The sequence below is a fragment of the Rhinolophus hipposideros genome (assembly GCF_964194185.1).
Source record: "Rhinolophus hipposideros genome assembly, chromosome: 17".
Classification (NCBI taxonomy): Eukaryota; Metazoa; Chordata; class Mammalia; order Chiroptera; family Rhinolophidae; genus Rhinolophus; species Rhinolophus hipposideros.
In genome coordinates, this window is record NC_138063.1 from 17322712 (window position 1) to 17342248 (window position 19537).

General features: G+C 34.4%; 1 protein-coding gene across 2 annotated transcripts in view; it reads right to left on the minus strand.

Moving 5' to 3' along the window:
• DCC (DCC netrin 1 receptor) overlaps window positions 1-19537 on the minus strand; it is a 1070394-nt gene that overhangs the window by 416107 nt on the left and 634750 nt on the right. For both annotated transcript variants that reach the window (XM_081078113.1, XM_081078112.1), the window contains exons 6-7: window positions 5019-5173; window positions 2286-2406 (exon numbers count right to left, since the gene is read on the minus strand). In XM_081078113.1, the coding sequence (XP_080934239.1) occupies window positions 2286-2406; window positions 5019-5173 (276 nt within the window). The remainder of the gene's footprint in view (window positions 1-2285; window positions 2407-5018; window positions 5174-19537) is intronic.

Sequence of the window (19537 nt, forward strand, 5' to 3'; positions counted from 1 at the left end):
AGCTCAATGGATCCTTTCCTGATACAGGCAAAACACAGTCTGGCTCACCTTAGGCCCCAGCTCGCCAGTTCAGCTCCACCCCAGACAGTGACCTCTAGCCTTTTGGGTGGAGTAGGTTCAGCAGGCAGAACCTCTGGGGCAGGGTCCTTTCAAGATGACCTCAGCCTCGCTTTCTTTAAATGAAACGCACACCTTTGTTCTTCTCCAAAGTGGAAATAGAGCTTTTCCCACAGTTGCCTTCCCCTTTTTCCACCTACCATTGTGAGCAGCTGCAGACAGCTTTCAGTTAAAATAAGTTGTCATTTCCCATTTTTGCAGCAATCCCCAGTAAACCACCCCCAAGCACACGCACACTCAGTCTGTTCCAGGGGTTTTCTTAGTGTCTCCACAACTTGATTTGTGGTGGAAAGAAAACACCATGACAATCTCTAATCCTATGAATTTAGAGAAACCTACATCCCTATGGGCAGTTGCAGGAAATGACTACTGGGCCTGTTCGGTCAATTCCCACAAGTCCTACGAGAATGTATTTCATACCTCTCTTTAGAAATATGGGATTATTTATCTTGCATTTTCTTTAGCTTTATGGCATTCTCTGAAAATCAATGTTAACCAGAATTCTCTTGTTCTTGTGACTTGACTAGCAACCAGTATTAAAGTAAATGTGGCCCTGTTGTCATTGCTAACAAGATGACAGTAAGTTTTTAAATCACAGCTCACATTAGAGACCTAGAGTTTAGAGATTCCTTTTCTCCTACTTATCCATTACTGTTTCAGCAGCAAAGAATGTACTCAGTCACACAAATGAAATTACACTACCACCTAAGGCACATTAAATGGAGGAAAAAGAAGTCCATCAGATAAATCAGTGATCTGGAACAAGGGTTAATTGTCCCTTTTAATTCCTAGGTCCTTTAGTTCCTTTACTCATCTGGGACTGTTGCTCTATGTTGGTCTTTTTGTTTAAATCAAGAAGAAAAGAAAAGAAAGTCACCATGAGGATTATGAGAGTCTGAGAGTCTTCAGATAATTGGTGAGAGAAGCACAAAATATAAGGCCTTGACAGCCACTAAAATGATAAAAGCCAAAGAAAGATTTTCTACTAAAACTACTGCTGGAAAAGACTAAGACAAGAGTGAGTCATGTCAAGAAGCAGGAAATTGGTCTAAAAATAGTTGAAATTAACATAATTAATAGATAATATGAAAACTTTTCATATAAGTATGTTTTAAAGTATTGGAATCTATATAAACAATGCTTCAGTCCCTGCTCTTAAAAAAATGAATATTTTCACCTTCTTTAGTGTTATAACATTTAAGAGCAGTTAACCAGCTTTTCTTTTTTTTTCTCTCTGTTTTATTTTTTGCTTTCTTCCTGATAGGAACTGTGTTGTTATGGGGATAGTACATGACATGTCTAATATGGATTTATGCTAGTTATCAATACACCACCATATTAAACCTCCAAAAGACTACAAAAAAATAAAATTATAACATTCACAATTATAGAAAAAAGGACAATTTATCAAAATCTGTTTTTAAAAAGGAGAAAAGTATTTTTTACATGCAAGGGATTATTTCTATTTTTCTGCCAACTTCCATTGATTCAAGACTATGTATATATGTGTGTATGCATATATATGTATATATGTAGAATATATATACATATGTATACATATATACATATAAATACACACACACACAGTTGGTGCAAAAGTAATCGCAGTTTTTGCACAGTTTTTGCTATTTTGCAATTTTTTTAACCTTTTAAACCACAATTACTTTTGCACCAACCTAATATATATATATATATTTGTGTCCAAATATCAAAGTACTTTATATATATATATATATATATACACACACACACACACACACACACTAGATATATATATATATATATATATATATATATATATATATATATATATATAAAATAATATATATATGTAATTATATACACACACACACACACACACACACACACACTGGGAAAAAAGAAGGCCACAAAAGAGGGAAGAAGGTAGTAATTTAGTGGTTGTCTTGACAACAAGAAGCACCTACTGCTTATGATGACTATAGCTTACTGGATGGACATACTACATATATAACTAAAAAGAAGATACCACCAACACACAAATGTACACCTTGATTGACTAAATAATCAAATAATAAAAAATTCAAACATTTTCCAATTGACTTTGAGAGATAGAGAAAACAATATGGAGTTTACAAATGTAGCCTGAATAATTATAACTAGAGCCATCAAAGTTCCCCTCATCTTACCAGGCTTAGGGACAATGAGCTGAGCACTTGTCTGGGCATTTCCAGCCTCATTTTCAGCCACACACTGATAAAAGCCTTCATCTGACTTTACCACTCCAAGGATTCGTAAGTTGCTGCCTCCCTAGAGAGAAGAAGAAGCAAGGTGAAATATTTTAAAAAGCAAAAAGCTCAAAGAGACAAAATGAACATAAAGAAATTTTAATAAAACTTCATAGAACAAAAAGAGAGGCCAAGAAGATTCCCAGCTTTACAGATATGTCCTATGTCACCTGGGAAATGATATAGATTCCCAATACTCTGCTGAATCCATGTGCATCAATTTAACCTAGTTCTGCAATGAAACAAAATATACTCATAAAAATACATATCATCCTCAATGTCAAAATGAGCAGTAAACAGCAAACTCTTCTATCAGGTATGGAAGAAACAAAGATTAGAGACAAAAGAACTCTCATTCTTTTACTTGTTATTGAAGGAAGCTCAGGCGTAGCAGCTGCTGGAGGACAAAAAAAAAAAAGAGAAGCAAAAATACTGATCTCTGCAGCTTCTAAAGGGTAAGAAATCTAGGTTGGATATTTTTTGGAAGTGTTTATTGAGAAATAATGTATCAAAACCCTTTGAAAATTTTAATTGCCTTGACATGTACTCTTTTGGGGGTTGGGGTGATGGTGCATGATACAGTTTATATCCATGTAATATCACTATATGGCCAAAATGTTTCACCTTCAGTAACCCATAAATTAAATACAACAGTGTTAACTCCTATTTTATATAAATTGTGCCACCATCTTTTTCAAGGATGGATGATAAAATGATCTGGAGATAGCATTTAATTATACTAACTCAGTTTATCTTCAATATTAGTGTAAGAATTAGTTCAGTAAGTGAGACGTGTTAAATCACTTTCCCTGAAGTCATTAAGAGATAAATATTACCTCGTGGGGAATTCTTAATTGTTTTTAGTGTCTTGTAGTCAATTCTCGGCTTAAGTAAAATTCTTAGATAAAGCTGACTAACTTCTAATTAGCAATTCTTATATAAGTTACGATTTGTGCTAAATGTTACATGTGCCACAGACAATGGCTCTCAGATCTCTGGAGCTATTGGGAAAATATTTTTAAGCAGAATTGAATGTGAATAGGGCTCATACCATACATTTTCTTTTCACCTTAAGAAAAGAAACATTTACGTAGGTTGGCTGTAATGAGTCATGCTGGGAGAGAGATTATTCAAACTGTAGAAAAATATAAATGTTGCATTTAATCATGCATCCTTAAGGGCACTCAATAATTTCCCTTATGTGCAAGTAGCGTATATTTTAGGTGGATACAAGTTGCCCCATGGCAGGTCATTTTTTAATTCAGTGGTAGTGGAAATAGCATTATACTTAAAGAAACTAATAGAGTGGTGTGGCATTCAAAAGTTATTTTTTTCCCTTTTTTACTCTATTCCTAACCAATTAAACAAATGCAACCAAAAGTGAAAAATGGTACATGCTAATAAAAGTGATAAAGATATGTTTTATGGATTTATTCCCTAAGAACACTTTGATTATGACATAATACATACACAAAGAGATCATGGAAGTTTCTGAAAGGTGACTGATCATGGAAGAGGAATGCATCACTGAGAGCCCATGTAAGGCCCTGGAGAGGGCTTATATCTAAACCTGCAGGGCACATATGCTTTAATCCAATTCTTCTGGAAGACCTGTTTTAGGTCTTCTTTGACAGGGTCATGTCTGTATTGCAAACATGAGACACGGACCATGTGTCCAAATATCAAAGTACTTTTCAGCTATTTTAGGTGGATACGGCAACTTGTATCCACCTAAAATAGCTGAAAAGTACTTTGATATTTGGAAAGTACTTTTCATATTCTCATCTGTTCATAGATGTGGATTCAGACCCTCTGATAGTAAAAGACACCTAAACGAGTTTTCACAGAGCATTTTCAAATGAGTGAAGCATTCTGATGATAACAGTAAAAAACAATAATGATGACAGGTATTGAACCCTTATTATGTACCAGGACAACAACTCAGTGAATATAATACCGTTTTCCCGGTTATCCCCCACAAGGATCGGGACAGAGAGTGTACTAAAACTTTCAGTAGTAACTACAGGAACTATTGTTCTTAGCTTTAATTCTTTCCAAGGTTCAAAATTACAAAGCAATGTCAACTCTGGGTCTCTATGGCTTCTCTACCACCGCCACTATTGCTATCACCATCACCATTGCCTTTTTGTACTCCTAATGTTGGATCAGCTAGTCCTATCCGGAAGGTGGTAGCCAAGGAAAGCTGCCTATCATATCATAAGACTCTCATAATCCTAAGTAGCACATTTTGTTGAAACTTTATTATAGTAAAGTAAAAGTCACAGAAGTAACATACTTCTGGTTTCATACAGTCTAGAACTAGTTTCTAAACTCTGTTCTCCCAAGAACCAGCCATGAGAATGCTTGCAGAGGTAGTCTTAGGCCCTCTGTTTTTAATGTGTTTGTTTGTTTAAAACCTTGTCTGTTAAAAAAAAAAGGGGGGGGGCTGGACTCTTTGATCACTCTTTTTCAGTTCAGAAATTCTAAGTCTAGAAAATCATTTGCTTTATTAGAACAATTTTCTTAACACATAGAAATTCCCAACAGGAACCTTCTTCTCAGGAAAGAAAAACAACTGAAAACATAGTAAACAATGAATGGGATTGTAAAGCTAATATGAGAAAAGATAATTACCACTATCTGAAAATAATCACTAGGAATGACCACATCTCCATTCTTCATCCAATTCACAGTGGGCACAGGCTTTCCAGAGACTGCACATTCAAACTCAATATCCATGCTTTCATAGGCATAGAGGTTGGAAGGATGATTTAAAAACCATGGCGGAACTGCAAAGACAGGAAAAAAAAAGTGAGTGGGTGGGGATGTGAACTTGCATGCTAAGGTCTTCCCTGAGTTAGAAACACTTCTCCAGGATAGAAAGTATTTGTAATTCAAGTAATTCCCTAAACCCTTAGTTTAGTATACAAGAACGACTGTAGAATACATCTATTTTGTTTCCCCCAAAAGCAGTTAAATAGTTGTAATTGATGGTATGTTGCCACAAGGAAAGAAAGGAAAAACACACTTTTGGAAAAAAGAAAAAACATTGCATACAATAAACATTCTGAATATCCAAATATTTGTATCCAGTGGATCTACATAAAGGACACTGAAAAGTACATAAAGCCATGAAAACTATGATAATAAAGTAAAAAAAAAAAGGAAGCTGCTGGACTGAGACAACCCAGAGTATAAGAAAGCTTAGTGTCCCTGTAATTCTAGAGTTTCATTAGGATTTAGTTAATGGGATGAACTCATTGCCTGTTGAAACTGGCTGTAGTGATAGGGCACAAAAAATGACTGCCATCTTTACTGTGGACAAATTCCTATTGTACTAGCAATTATCTATTGTAGTGTATTACCACTAATTTATGTGTGTGATACACTAATTTAATTTAATGTCTTCATTACCATAGTACTAGTTATTCTATGATGTAAATCTGCAATTGAAAAAAAATTACAAACGTAATACACCTTTGCTAATGAATGCATCTCCCAGGCTTGGTCCCTCAAAAGCCTGCCTAGAGAAGAAATTTTTAAAAACTAATATTCATCCTCTTCCACTGGGAATCTTAAAGTGATGTCAGATTTGACTATTCGTATTGCCTGAGATCCTGGTTAAACTCAAAGTGAGAAGCAGCCTTGATCTCCTTTTCATATAAGACAGATACGCAGTTTGGGTAGCCATTTTTAAAGTTGGCTGTAGTTTTGTCATTGTATTGTTATGCTCAATGAATAGGGAGTGCTAACTTTTTTTCCCTTTGAGTAATCACCATTTTGATCTTTCCAACCACCATACGCAAAACTCCCCTGACTTCAAAGTGAATTTATAATCTTTGATGGCCACTACTTTCTAGAAAAATGGGAGAGCCAGTGGAAAGTGTCTAGGATTCAAGTTCTAGTTTTTCTACTGAATGATCTTGGAAATATTAATCACAATCTCAATCAATTTCTCTCTCTCTCTCTCCACCTCCTTCCCTCATTTCCTCCAGTCCCCACCCCTCTTATTTTCCTGATTTTTTTAACTAAATATTTGGACCTCTAGTACTAAACAACACTTAAATTCTTTCATCTTTCACAGTGGAAAGTTGATTTAGATGACTCAATTTTAAGCTGTGATGCAGCAATATTCACAAACTAAAGACATGAAAAAAAATACTGAGAACTTCTCTAAAGAGAATGTATCCCTATTATGTACAGGGCTAAATTTATTTATTTATAATTGATAATAATATTAGTATGAGACTTTTTTTATTCCTAGTCCAAATTCACTGACAATGCTCCAAAAGACACCAGAAATATTTCTTGAATGTTCTCAGCAAATATATTAGCTGTCTCTTTTAGAGGAAACATATTAGTTGTCTCATTTGGATTTTGTTCACAATTTTATCACAGATTTTGATCAAGTGTTTATTTACTAGCCAATAGCCAATATTTATTGAGAGCTGACCATGTATAATTTATTAGTCTAAGTACTTTATATTCATCATATTCACAACTCTCTGAGGCAGGCGCTATTATTCCACTTTACAAACGAAGAGACTGAGGTGCAAGGTGTTTAAGGAAGTGTCTCCAAATCATACAGCTTGCAGACTGTGGAGCTAGACAGGCTCACTCTCCTGCCAGCATTCTGAATGAATTGGTCATAACCTTCTCTTTTGCCACTTGAAAATTCCAGTGAAAGGGCAACTCAATAATATTCCCAGAGCCTCAGTGATAATGAAGATGTGCAATTTAAGTCATTTAAAAAAACAGTGTCTGTTCTTACTCTCCCTTTAAGTCCTTGTCCTTTCTTGGTGCCATGAAAACTGCCTGAGTCTGCCCATCTTTAGTGTTCACTTTCATCAGAATTCCTGGAATCATTAATGCCTATATCAGAGTTTTCAAAATTTGGGTGACATCCATTAGTGAATCTTGAAATTACTTTATGGAGTTGAGACCAAACTTTAAATATATACGTATGCAAATATATACATATACATATATGTAATGTATGTAATATGTTACATATATGTAATATATATTACATATATGTAATATATATATAAAATATATATATTTATGTGCATGTAGAGAGAGAGAAAGGGAGAGAAGGGTGAGAGAGAGGGAGAAGGAAAGGGGCGGGGGGGAGAGAAGGTGGGATGAGAGAGAGAGAGAGAGAGAGAGAGAGAGAGAGAGAGAGAGAGAGAATGGTATCACACATCAGTAGAGGGTCTGTATCTCATGTTTTCTGAAAATCTGAAAATACCCTGTCTATCTTGGATAGTTTCACCAGTCATTAGCAGTCTATGTGCTGAGGACAAGGGCAAATGATTTCCCTTCACAGATCAATGCCTAGTGCAGTGCCTCATTCTCAGCACATGCTCAACAAAGACTTGCAATCAATGCTAATAAGAACTCGAGCAATAAAATGTACATTTTCACTCTCTGATGTGGCCATATTGGTGTAAGATCATGAGGAAGAGTTTAAACAATGTCATGGAAACCATGTAGCTACAAAATAATATTATTTTATTGTCCTGGAAAATGAAACCTCGAGGAATGATGAGAAAAAAAAAAAAGAACAAAGAATGATGTAGCATGGATATTTGGAGAAAAGACTGGGTATTCACTATTTTGGGTCACTTGCAGAAATAATTCTTAAAGCTCTTCTCAGAGTGAAAGGAAATAGTCACAGAACTTGGGAAAGAGTTTTGAAAATATCTATATAGACTTGGGTTGGATTAGAAATTAGGTAAAAGCTTTGGACTCTTGCTTTTAAATAATGCTATCTAATTTTCTGAACTTATCATCCACACATGCCTTACACAACATAAGGCTCAGTTTAACAATCCTACATGGCCCTTTTCTAATCCCAAATCTTTGTTCATTCTATTTTCTCATCCTGAACTGTTTTCCATTCCATCTTCAGTACAGATATCCTACCTGTCCTTCATAAATCCATTTCTCCAAAAAGGACATCTTGAATTTTTGTTGTAAAATTTTCCCTCTTAGAAACGCTGTGGTGCTTATCTTAGGAGGTTTATGGCATTTAACCTGGTTTTTTAGCATTAATTTTTACCTCCTGGGGGTAAGAGGCTCTATCATGTGAACATAAATTCAATACATTGCTTAATATAATTCTGATCATTATGCTTTTCTAAGAGAGTGGACAAATGAAGTTTACTCAATTTTCTTATTATTATTTGATCTCTTTGTCTTTTTCTGAGATGACCATACTAGGATCTATTCATCCCATTTTACAATTGCTTCCCAGCATTAAGAACAGAGGTATAATAATCATGTTATACCTTTCACCATTCTGGAGTGCTATATTCCCAATGCAAATTGAAATTGGGACTAAAGACTTATCAATGGCTATGGATACATTCCTTCAGCATTTTTCTGATCATGGATCCCTGCCTGGAATTACACTTCTCAGATAATATAATTTCTATTTATTCTCTAAGAGACAACTCAAATACCCCCTATTTTTTTGAGTCTTGTCTTTCATGAAGCTGATGATGGATTTTCCTGCTTCTTGTCACGCTCTCTCTCTCTCTGCCCAATTTTTATACCACTTATTATTATAAGGTGTCTTTCACTTATATCATTATTTACCAACTAGAGTATAACTCTTAAAGATGGGGCCTGACGTATAACTTTTTCTTTTAATTTACTTTGAATATTACATAGTTCCCCCTCCATTCCACTCTGGTGGAAGAAATAATTTCACTACTTTAAACTGTTTGTGGAGCAGCAATTTCTCAATAAAAATGAAGTTCCATGAATTTTCAAGTTTATCATATTGTTCTTTTCATATGGCATTAATCCATTTCAGGTAATTATTTAAGAAACATGGACAGTGCTACAATTTCAAGCAAGATGTCGATTTTGTTTTCCTTTCCCTATAGATAAAATAAATTTACGACCCGAAATAAGTCATCCATATTTCCATCAGATCTTGGTTTCTCAGGATCTTTTCAAGTACTTATAGTGCATATATATATATAGAGAGAGATATATTTTTTTTTAATTTGGGAGCTGAGGGAAGAAGCAATAATGACTAATAAGCAACAAAAATACAGACAAAATATAATTCTGTTCCTGAAAGTGCTTATTATACTTAGAAATGACTAATTGATAAGACCTCCCTCTATACTACAATCATAATGTTGTACAACTAAACCTGAAATTTGGATAAACATTTTCTCTAAATTTATTTTTTTTTCTTAAAGAACTTTCTGTGTTATGACTGATCGCTTGAATTTTGTAGAGCAAAATTTTCTCTGTAATTTCAGCCCCAAAACTATCACCAACAACTTAAATAGTATGATGGGTTTTATTGAACATAGCAGATGTCTCACAAGTATTTTTAGTATTGCCCCATATTACTCCCTAATGTTATTTACACTTGGCTTCTAGTCTTTTTACGGTTAGATAAGTTATTTAACTATTCTTTCCCAGTTATTTAGATATATACTAAGTGTGTGTCAATTTTACAGTATGGCTCTAATACACATCATTAATACTTTCTGTATTACCTTGACTTTGAGAAGATTCCACATTTTAAAGATTTACTACTGCTCTTTGAATTTGCAAAGAATGGATGTTTAAAGTCATACGATGGTTTAAATGAACAATAGGCAAAACAAATCACTCTGGTGAATGAGGAATAGAATCAAGGAAAAGAAGAGATTGGTGAGATTTTATTAGGAGGAATATAAAAATTGCATGATTCTTGAATGGCTACATTTCTAACTTGAGAACAGTGGAGGACCAGTTAGTTACCCTGGAAGAGAATTTTTTTCTGCCTCTCCAGGCCCTTAGTTAATTTGTAGTTAATCAGTGGACTTAAGCCAATTAATCTTCTCTTGAATGGAAATACCTGAAGAGACTGACCACACCAAAGGTCTAAAACATATTTACTGCCAAATTGTGCTATCTCTATATCCGAAACAAATGGATTCTTTTAAGTTCAGTATCACAATTTTATCAATGGATAATTTTGCTTTAAGGAGTCAGAGTTTCATAGATAATCATATTCATGTTACTACAGAGGAAGCCATCTGGCACTGAATAGGTTTAGAGATAATGTACCACAGGATAGAAAAGATTCCATGTAAATTCAGGCTTCCATGTTAAACATACCTCAACCAAACCCCAGTTTTACAGAATAATAGACTCCTCAATCTATAGATTAGAAATTGCTTTTTCACCTCATAGTTTAAATTCCTCCTGTACCAGCTTTTGTTGACAGAGTAACTTTCAGCTAATTTGATCATTAAATGTATAATCTTCCTTTTCTTTTGCTTTTATTATTTTTAATTAAATTTATTGGGGTGACATTGGTTAATGAAATTATATAGTCTTCAAGTGTACAATTCCATAATACATCATGTGTATATTGCATGGTGTGTTCACCACCCAAAGTCAATCTCCTTCCGTCACCATACATTGGACCCCCTTTACCCATTGCTACCTCCCTCTCTCCCTCCTTTCCCTCTGATAACCACTAAACGCTTCTCTGTGTCTGTACGTTTTTGTTTGTCTTCCTTGTTCATTTGTTGTTTTCAGTTTTATATCCCACATATGAGTAAAGTCATATGGTTCTTGACTTTTTCTGTCTGACTTATTTTGCTTAGCATGATCATCTCAAGATCCATCTATGGCAATACTTCCTAACTCATTTATGAAGTCAACATTACCCTGATACCAAAACCTAGTAAGGATAACACACTAAAAAGAAAACTACAAAATATTTCTGATGAACAGAGATGCAAAAATTCTAAATAAAGTACTAGTAAATGAAATAAAACAATACATTAAAAAGATTATACATCATGATCAAGTGAGATTCATTCCAGGTATACAAGGATGGTTCAATATATTTAAGTCAATCAATGTGATACCAATGTCACATAAACCGAATAAAGACTAAAACCATATGATCATATCAATAGATGCAATAAAAACATTGGACAACATACAGCATGCATTTCTGATTAAAACACTTAATAAATTGAATATAAAAGAAAAGTACCTCAACATAATAAAGGCAATATATGACAAACCCTTGGCTAATATGCTTAATGGTGAAAAAACTGAAAGCTTTTCCTCTAAGATAAGGAACAAGATAACAATGCCCTCTGTCACCAATATTATTGAACATAGTATTGGAAGTCCTAGCTAGAGCAGTCAGGCAAGAGAAAGAAATCAAAGGCATTCAAATTGGGAATGAAGAAGTCAATTGCCACTTTTTTTTAGATAACATGATTCTTTATATAGAAAACCTTAAAGACTCCACCAAAAAACTACTACAAACAATAAGCAAATACAGTAAACCCCTTGTCTCTCTTTTTTCTTTTTTTTTTTTTAACAAGGTGCTGTGTGATATATCTCTGCCCAATCCAACACTTCCCTCCAGGCCTACTCTTACGTGACAAGTAACTTGATATCTGCTGAATATTCCTCTCCAGTTTGCTCTTCTCTACATATATACCTGTATATATGTACCTGTATACTCCATAGGATTGGTTATTGAGATCTGCATTTCATTCTCTATTTGAGTTCTCACACATACTTGTACGTACTATCCTAAAAAAATTAGGTTGGGTTAAGTTGGGTTGTACCCTTAAATGACCAGAACGTATTCCCCATTGGAAACAAAAATACACATGTGTTTTGTTCTAACTATTAATATTGACTGGGGTTCCCATTGTTCAGGAAAAAAATATTTTGAAGCTGTAGACTTTATTCTTAGCATTTCAATTCAAAGAACTATTTCAATCTAGTCTGATAGTAACCATTGAGAGAGAGAAAGAGAAAGAGAGAGAGATTGTTTGGGTCTTCTAAACACTGCCAGAATGTGCACTATCTTTCTTTCCTGACATGTTGGTAAGCCTAAGTGGTAAATATATCATTACTGCAAAATTACATGACAGAAAAGCAGGTGACTCAACAGCAACTCATCCCATTGTGGCATCAATCTGAATGTGAATCTACTATAGTATTAACTTCTTAAGTTCAGGGACTGGCTTATCAATCTTTGTGTTTTCAAGGTTGAGCAGGGGATACGTACTAATAAATATTTATTATATAAACAAGCATGGGTGTAGTTCGGTCTTCATAGGCCAAACCCTTAGCATTCAGTCATTTTCTGGCTACAAATGAGTGATAGCTGTGGAAAAGCTAGGTGAGGAATACATTTAAGACAAAAGGTATACTTTTTCCCTAAAATTAATTATAATAATAAAATATAGAAGCATTAAACTATAAATTCTTATGCTATCACTGGAAATGATGGCATTTTAATCATCTTAGAAAAAAATGGTTTTATTTTCTACACTCCATTAGTACTTGTTATTGTGAGCACAATGTGCTCAAAAGAGATTCCTTCTATCTAAAAATGCTCGTCTGCATGCTATGGAGATGAAGAATATCTGATCTTCAACCTTACTTTACAGTATTTATATGTGCTTGGAAAATATTTTAGGTCTCTCCTCACAATTGTCTTCATGCAGACAAATCATTGCATTAGCTTTCCTCAGTTCCAGCTTTTCTTTAACACACAAAGGGTTGTTTCTTTCTAAATCAGGACTGAGCTTTTCTTTCCTCTCTTTAATTGTGGAGCCTAGGACCAAATTGGGAGAATACTGTTTTGAGGCTCAAACCAATGATAAAAATTATAGGAGAATTATTTCAAAGTCCTCATTCTACTTACACACTGGTGTTACTGCCATGTCTTTGGATACTTGATTTCTGTGGTAGCAAGGGCCTTCAGTAGTTATTAGGAACTCTCCAACAATTATTTCTGAGTGTGTGTGTGCGCACACACCCATGCATGCACATGTGTGTAAATATGTATAAACCCATATATTTTAAAATATGTATTTACATACATGTATATATCTTTGTGTTCTATATGTTTCTATGTAAACTACATAATCACATAGAATACCTATATTTAAAATGTCACATATATACATAGACACACAAAAATATACCTATACCAGAAGGTAAAGGGGGAGACAGGTGGTAGAAGAGGGAAAAGGGGGTCAAATATATGATGATAGAAGGAGAACTGACTCTGGGTGGTCAACACATAATGCAATATATAGATGATTATTACAGAAATGTACACTTGAAATCTATATAATTTTATTAACCAATGTCACCCCAATAAATTATGTATATTATATATATATGCAATTTAGAAACATATTTCTTTGTCCAATTTTCAATTTGAGCTGTGAAAGAAATAAAAACATGTTAAGAAAAATATGATAAAAAAGTTAACTCACATGTGTTGTATAACGACAGAAATAATAACTATATAAAAGAACTTATCCAGTTCCTAACACGGTATACGAACAGAAATTTGAGAGCTATTATTTTCTCTCAAATGTTTTCTAGCATGCCTTCTTGGTATTTGATGTAAAAGATGTGGATATTCTAAAAGTCTGAACAAAAAATAAAGCTTCTGTCATGCATGAGAGCTATTTCTGTGTATTGTAAATTGCACATTGAAGAGTTACAGTAGGATATTCATTCTTTGAGTTGCTTTTAAGTAGGAGATATTCTATAATGGAATCTTTCAGCACATTGAAATGAAAAGATTCTAACATATAACTAATTTCCCTCCCCAAATACCTTATAAAATAAAAAGTCTCAGTGCATGCATGCATACACACACACACGCAATTCAAAGACAGCAACCAACCAAAGAAAGTACAGTCAATTGAAAAAAAAAATCAAAACAGGCATTTCCAGAGTAGAGTAGAAAGGCAGAGTAGGATTTAGTTCTTTCTTTGTCCTGGAACTCCAGAAATTGCCCTGGAGTTTTGGGAAAAGGCGAAGCATTCTCAGTAATACCTCCAAACCTGAGGCAATACAAAACCTATGACTAGCCTTATGTTTTTCCTTTTCTGAGTGAGGAGAAGCTGTAGTGGCTGTTGAAGACACAGAGGAGATAAGATGAAGATCAAGGCTCTTGGGCTACCCATGAAACTTGAGGACAAGCTCCTCTCATGTGACAGGGAACAGGGTACAGCACCAGCCAATAAAGCCAGGTGTTCTCAATGAGGCTGAGTGCTGTTTCAACTGACCTCACTCCCTGCCTATTCCTGCTGGGCATTAAAAAATGCATTAACCTGAAATATCCAACTTTCAAACAATGGCCCAAAGGGTCTCAGCAAGGGTGGTAAATAAGTCTAGAGGTGACTTCTACTTTATTAGAGCAAATAGTGTCTGGACAGAGCCACGCATATGTGAGAAAGATAAAAGACATACATGGGAAATAAGGAAATATACTACAACCAACAATAATGACAGAGAGAGAGAGAGAGAGAGAGAGAGAGAGAGAGAGAGAGAGAGAGAGAGAGAGAGAGAGAGAGAGCATTCAACTCAGAAGAAAATATAAAAACAGAAGTAAATTCCTCAAGTTGCTTCACACAAAAAAAATCATTTGACATGAAAATAAATTCCATAAAACTAGAGGTCAAAGACTAGATGATAAAACAACAGAATGCAATGAAAAGGGAGGTAGCAGAACTAAGGAAACAAATCAAGGACCGAAACAACATCATTAGAGAGCCAATACATAAATTAGAAAGCACAAGTCACATAACTGATGCCAGTAAAAATCAAATTACCAACACAGAGGTGACTTGAGATAATCAGTGACTGTATAGGAAAAAGGCAAAGGAATGAAAGTAATTAGGGCAAAGCTTGCATAGAAAGAGGACAAGAAAAGATGAGCCAACATTAAGATAACTGGCATTTTTGATGTAGAAAGCCCACATGGAAACAGAAGACACATTCAAAGCTAAAATAATAGGAAATCTTCCCTGAAAAATAAATTTACATTTTCACTTTGCAAGATTATACCATGTTCCTGGGAAGCTGAATACATGATTCTTAATAGTGAGACATATCATATTTGAACTGTTGCATCTGGAGAATAAAGAATTATTTGAATACCCAGACAGGATAAAAGACATCTATGATGGGTAAGAGGGAATTGGAGTCCCATATAGTAAAATCCAATGTCAGAAGACAATGGAGCAATATTACCCAAGGATATTATACATGATCATTTATATATGTGTAAAGCCACATTCTCATTTGTGAAAGTGCTGAGAAAATATAGCATGTATGAAGTAAATCTGACAACAAAATCCAGGCAATTAATAATATAATCAAAATTAAAAGTTAGGCATCGTGATAAAAGGACTGGTGGAGTATAGAATACGTTTCTATAGAGTAATACAAGTAAACACAATGGAAATAATGGCTACTGAAGATAATTCAATTGTTATAAATCTGAATAGGATACAACTAATATTATAATACCAAAATCAGGAGGTGGGGGAATGAGAGGATGAATGAGAATAGGAATTCCTGCTATGAAAAGTAAGAATTTCCTCAAGTATGCCCTTAAATTTAACATGAACTTAAAAAGATTACAAACAGTATTTACAGCATGATCACATTGTTATAAATGTATTTCTCCCTAATCATCCAATTATTCATGTAGGATGTATGGAATGCTGAGATTTGGTAGATTTTTAATCTACATGGATTATTTTCACAATCTTAATAGAGTGATTTTTCTAAAACAATTTTTAAAAGGCTCTGGAGCAAATATTCTAAGATGTCATAGTGGCTATGGAAATATGGATATGTCTCTTTTCCTTTTTGGGTATTTTTAAAATTTGCAATGATTAGAAAGATTTTAACTTAAAAAACTCCTTTCTGGGAGGGCTCACCACTCTAGCTTTAAATAGAAGAACCCACTGGAAATTCTAAGTGTTTGTATAAACAATACATAGACAAAAATAGAAGGTAAACATATTTACCTTCCTTTTCTTTTTCTTTTATCAGACGTTTCTACTTTAGAGAAACTCTTGTTGCTGGTGAGAAGAGCACATAAACCCTTATGGGAAATGTGAAGGAAAGTGAGACAAGGTTTTCTACCTCAAATTTGGTGAGGGGAGACTGTATACAGTATGACCGTCTGTATAGGAAAAACCACTGTATGAGAAAAAGGAGAGTCGGGGATTCTGACTCCCAGTTCTGACTCTACTGTGGGGCAGATTATGGACACTGAGAAACTAACTGAACTTTTCAAAATTGTTTCTCAAATGAAAATTTATACTGAGCTTCCGTATTAACGTACAGCTGCATGAAAACATTCTCTGCTACAAAAACAGAGAAACTAAACTATCCCCAAGCTTTTTTCCAGCCTTTAAAATTCTGAGTCTAACATGAGAGTATACATAGACAGTCCAACGCTGTTCTGCATGGACAATTTGTATAGAGTTGACTTAGGGGGAAAAAAAGAAATAAAAACAGAGAAATAAAATTGTCGTTTTGCTTTTTAATCTGCCATTAAAATAATACTAAGCTGGCATTAATGCATCGCTTAACACAATAAATACCAACGTAAGCATCTCATAAAATCAGAAAGTGACTCAGACAGGTCAAGGGTAATTAGTTCAACACCTTGCTGCAAAATGACAGTATTCCTTTCATACTAAAACAAATGAGTTACTTTTAAGATTACTTACCGAAAAAAGTATTTCCAGCATTGATTATATTCCAATTTTGAGACTTTATCTGCCTTTTTCATTCCTGTATTTTGACTTCAAGAGACCTTAGCTATCACCTTACAGGTAAGACAAATCCTCATGGTAATATCATTGCTTTACAAGTATGGATTTCAGAAACCATGGAAAAAGTGTGTGTGTGTGTGTGTGTGTGTGTGTGTGTGTGTGTGTGAAGTTATAAAACCCCACCACATAGACAACTCATTTATCAACTTTAATGTATTCTTGTATAGTAAATTAAACTGGGTTTGGGGGCATTTTGCCTAATATTTAAACATCATGAAGGAATGTTTATAAAATTTGTGTGTCATTTATAGTGATAAGTTGGATTCCAAAATTCAGATTTCATAAAATTAATTTTAGTTGGAAAGAATTGGTATCAAATTTTAAAAAGTAATGTATTAAGGGCAAATGATAAAGGCATGCATTAAATTAGAAACGTAGCAGTATTTGACAGTAATTTATCAAAAGATATTTAGGAATTTTCATTGACAGCTAAGAATTCCACTCTGAGACCCCTTCCCTGGGTCTTACACTTTAGAGGACCCTACACATCATAAACAAATACAGAGGGAGCCAAAACAATGTATACACATTTTAAGAAAGGAAAAAAAAACTGTATTAAAATTGTAATACTCAATATATACAGATAACAAAAGATGAATACAAGTCATGTGTATACATTTTTTGGCACCCCCAGTGTATGTGTGTGTATATGTGTGTGTACATGTATGTGTACGTGTGTGTGTGTGTGTGTGTGTGTGTATAAGAAATATCTGACCACTTTTATCATCTGGGATCTGGCACTCAGTCATGGCACAGAACAATCTGTAACCCTAATATTCTTCAAATCTCAGGGAGACATTTCTTCATCTCTCAGACTCTCAGTAAACACAAGCACAAAAATGAAAAGGTAACTAAGAAGTACTGCGTTCTTACATGTTAGTCTTTGCATTTTATGATGAAATCTTACAAACCAAAGTTCACTGGGAAATATTAGGTTGGTTCAAAAGTAATTGCAGTTTTTGCAATTATTTTTACCCCTTTAAACTGCAATAACTTTTGCAGCAACCTAATAGATGGAAAGAAAAGCTTAAAGAAATATTTTATGTAATTCTTCAAATATTACAGGATTCTTCCAATCCCTTCTAATTCCTCCAAGTATTTGCATAATTTTATTTTCCATCTGACTTGTCAATTAAAATCAAGCTGGTTAGAAAGGTTATAATCCATTCATTGATTCTGATGAAAAACATATGTACTTCTCTCAAGCTTCTAAAAAGTCCTTGGTATATTTTCATAGTTGCGATTCATATGAGGTCTGACAATTAAGATAGCAAACTTGTGGTAATGATGTTGCTAACCGTTTTTGTTATCAAAGGGATTATTCATTATGAATTTGTACCAACTGGACAAACAGTTAACCAACTTTACTATTTGGAAGTGCTGAAAAGGCTGCGTGAAAAAGTTAGACGACCTGAACTTTTCGCCAACAATTCATGGCTCTTGCATCACGACAATGCACCAGCTCACACGGCACTGTCTGTGAGGGAGTTTTTAGCCAGTAAACAAATACCTGTATTGGAATGCCCTCCCTACGGACCTGATCTGGCCCCCAGTGACTTCTTTCTTTTCCCGAAGATACAGGAAATATTGAAAGGAAGATGTTTTGATGACATTCAGGACATCAAGGGTAATACAATGACAGCTCTGATGGCCATTCCAGAAAGAGTTCCAAAATTGCTTTGAAAGGTGGACTAGGTGCTGACATCTCTGTATAGCTTCCCAAAGGGAGTCCTTGGAAGGTGACCATAGTGATATTCAGCAATGAGGTATATAGCACTTTTTCTAGGATGAGCTGGTGATCTTAATTGTCTGACCTTTGCATTTACTTCACGTTTGCTATTCTATATACATTTAATTCCTCTTCATATAAACAGAAGCAGTCATATAAACCAACATAAGTCTTTACTTTGCAACTAACCATGCATATATATACACAGCTGCAAATATCTATATTCTATCGCCATATATGTGCCCTTGAATGTTTTGATATTCACTAATATGCATGTAACAAAAAATGCAACCTGAAATCTGAAATTCTTTCTGCTTTTCTGTACATATATTTTTAAAAGCTGATACAAAATTTCTGCATTGTGGAAAAATAAATCCACCAATTTACAAGTTACGTAAATGATGTTTTTGTTTGTTTGCTTTTGCTTTTTTAATAAACCTGAACTTCAGGTAGAGTAGAAATGCAGGTTGTGAGTTCCCTGAGAATAGAACTATGCCTACTTAGTTATAACTTTATATCTTAAAGCATAATGAGTACTGAATAAGCAGTGATTTGATTTATTAATTGATGGGAGCGATAAAAGATCTTACAGATCTACTTCATCCCTGACATTTTACAGATGAAGAAAGTACTTGTGGTGGGACCCAGGTACACGGATTTTAAACTGCCACCTCTGTGATTTTGATTTGGGGAGTTCTTGGATCACACCACGTAGCCCACTGGCATTTTTATGCCATCACACAGCTCATAAATATCAAAGGCAATAT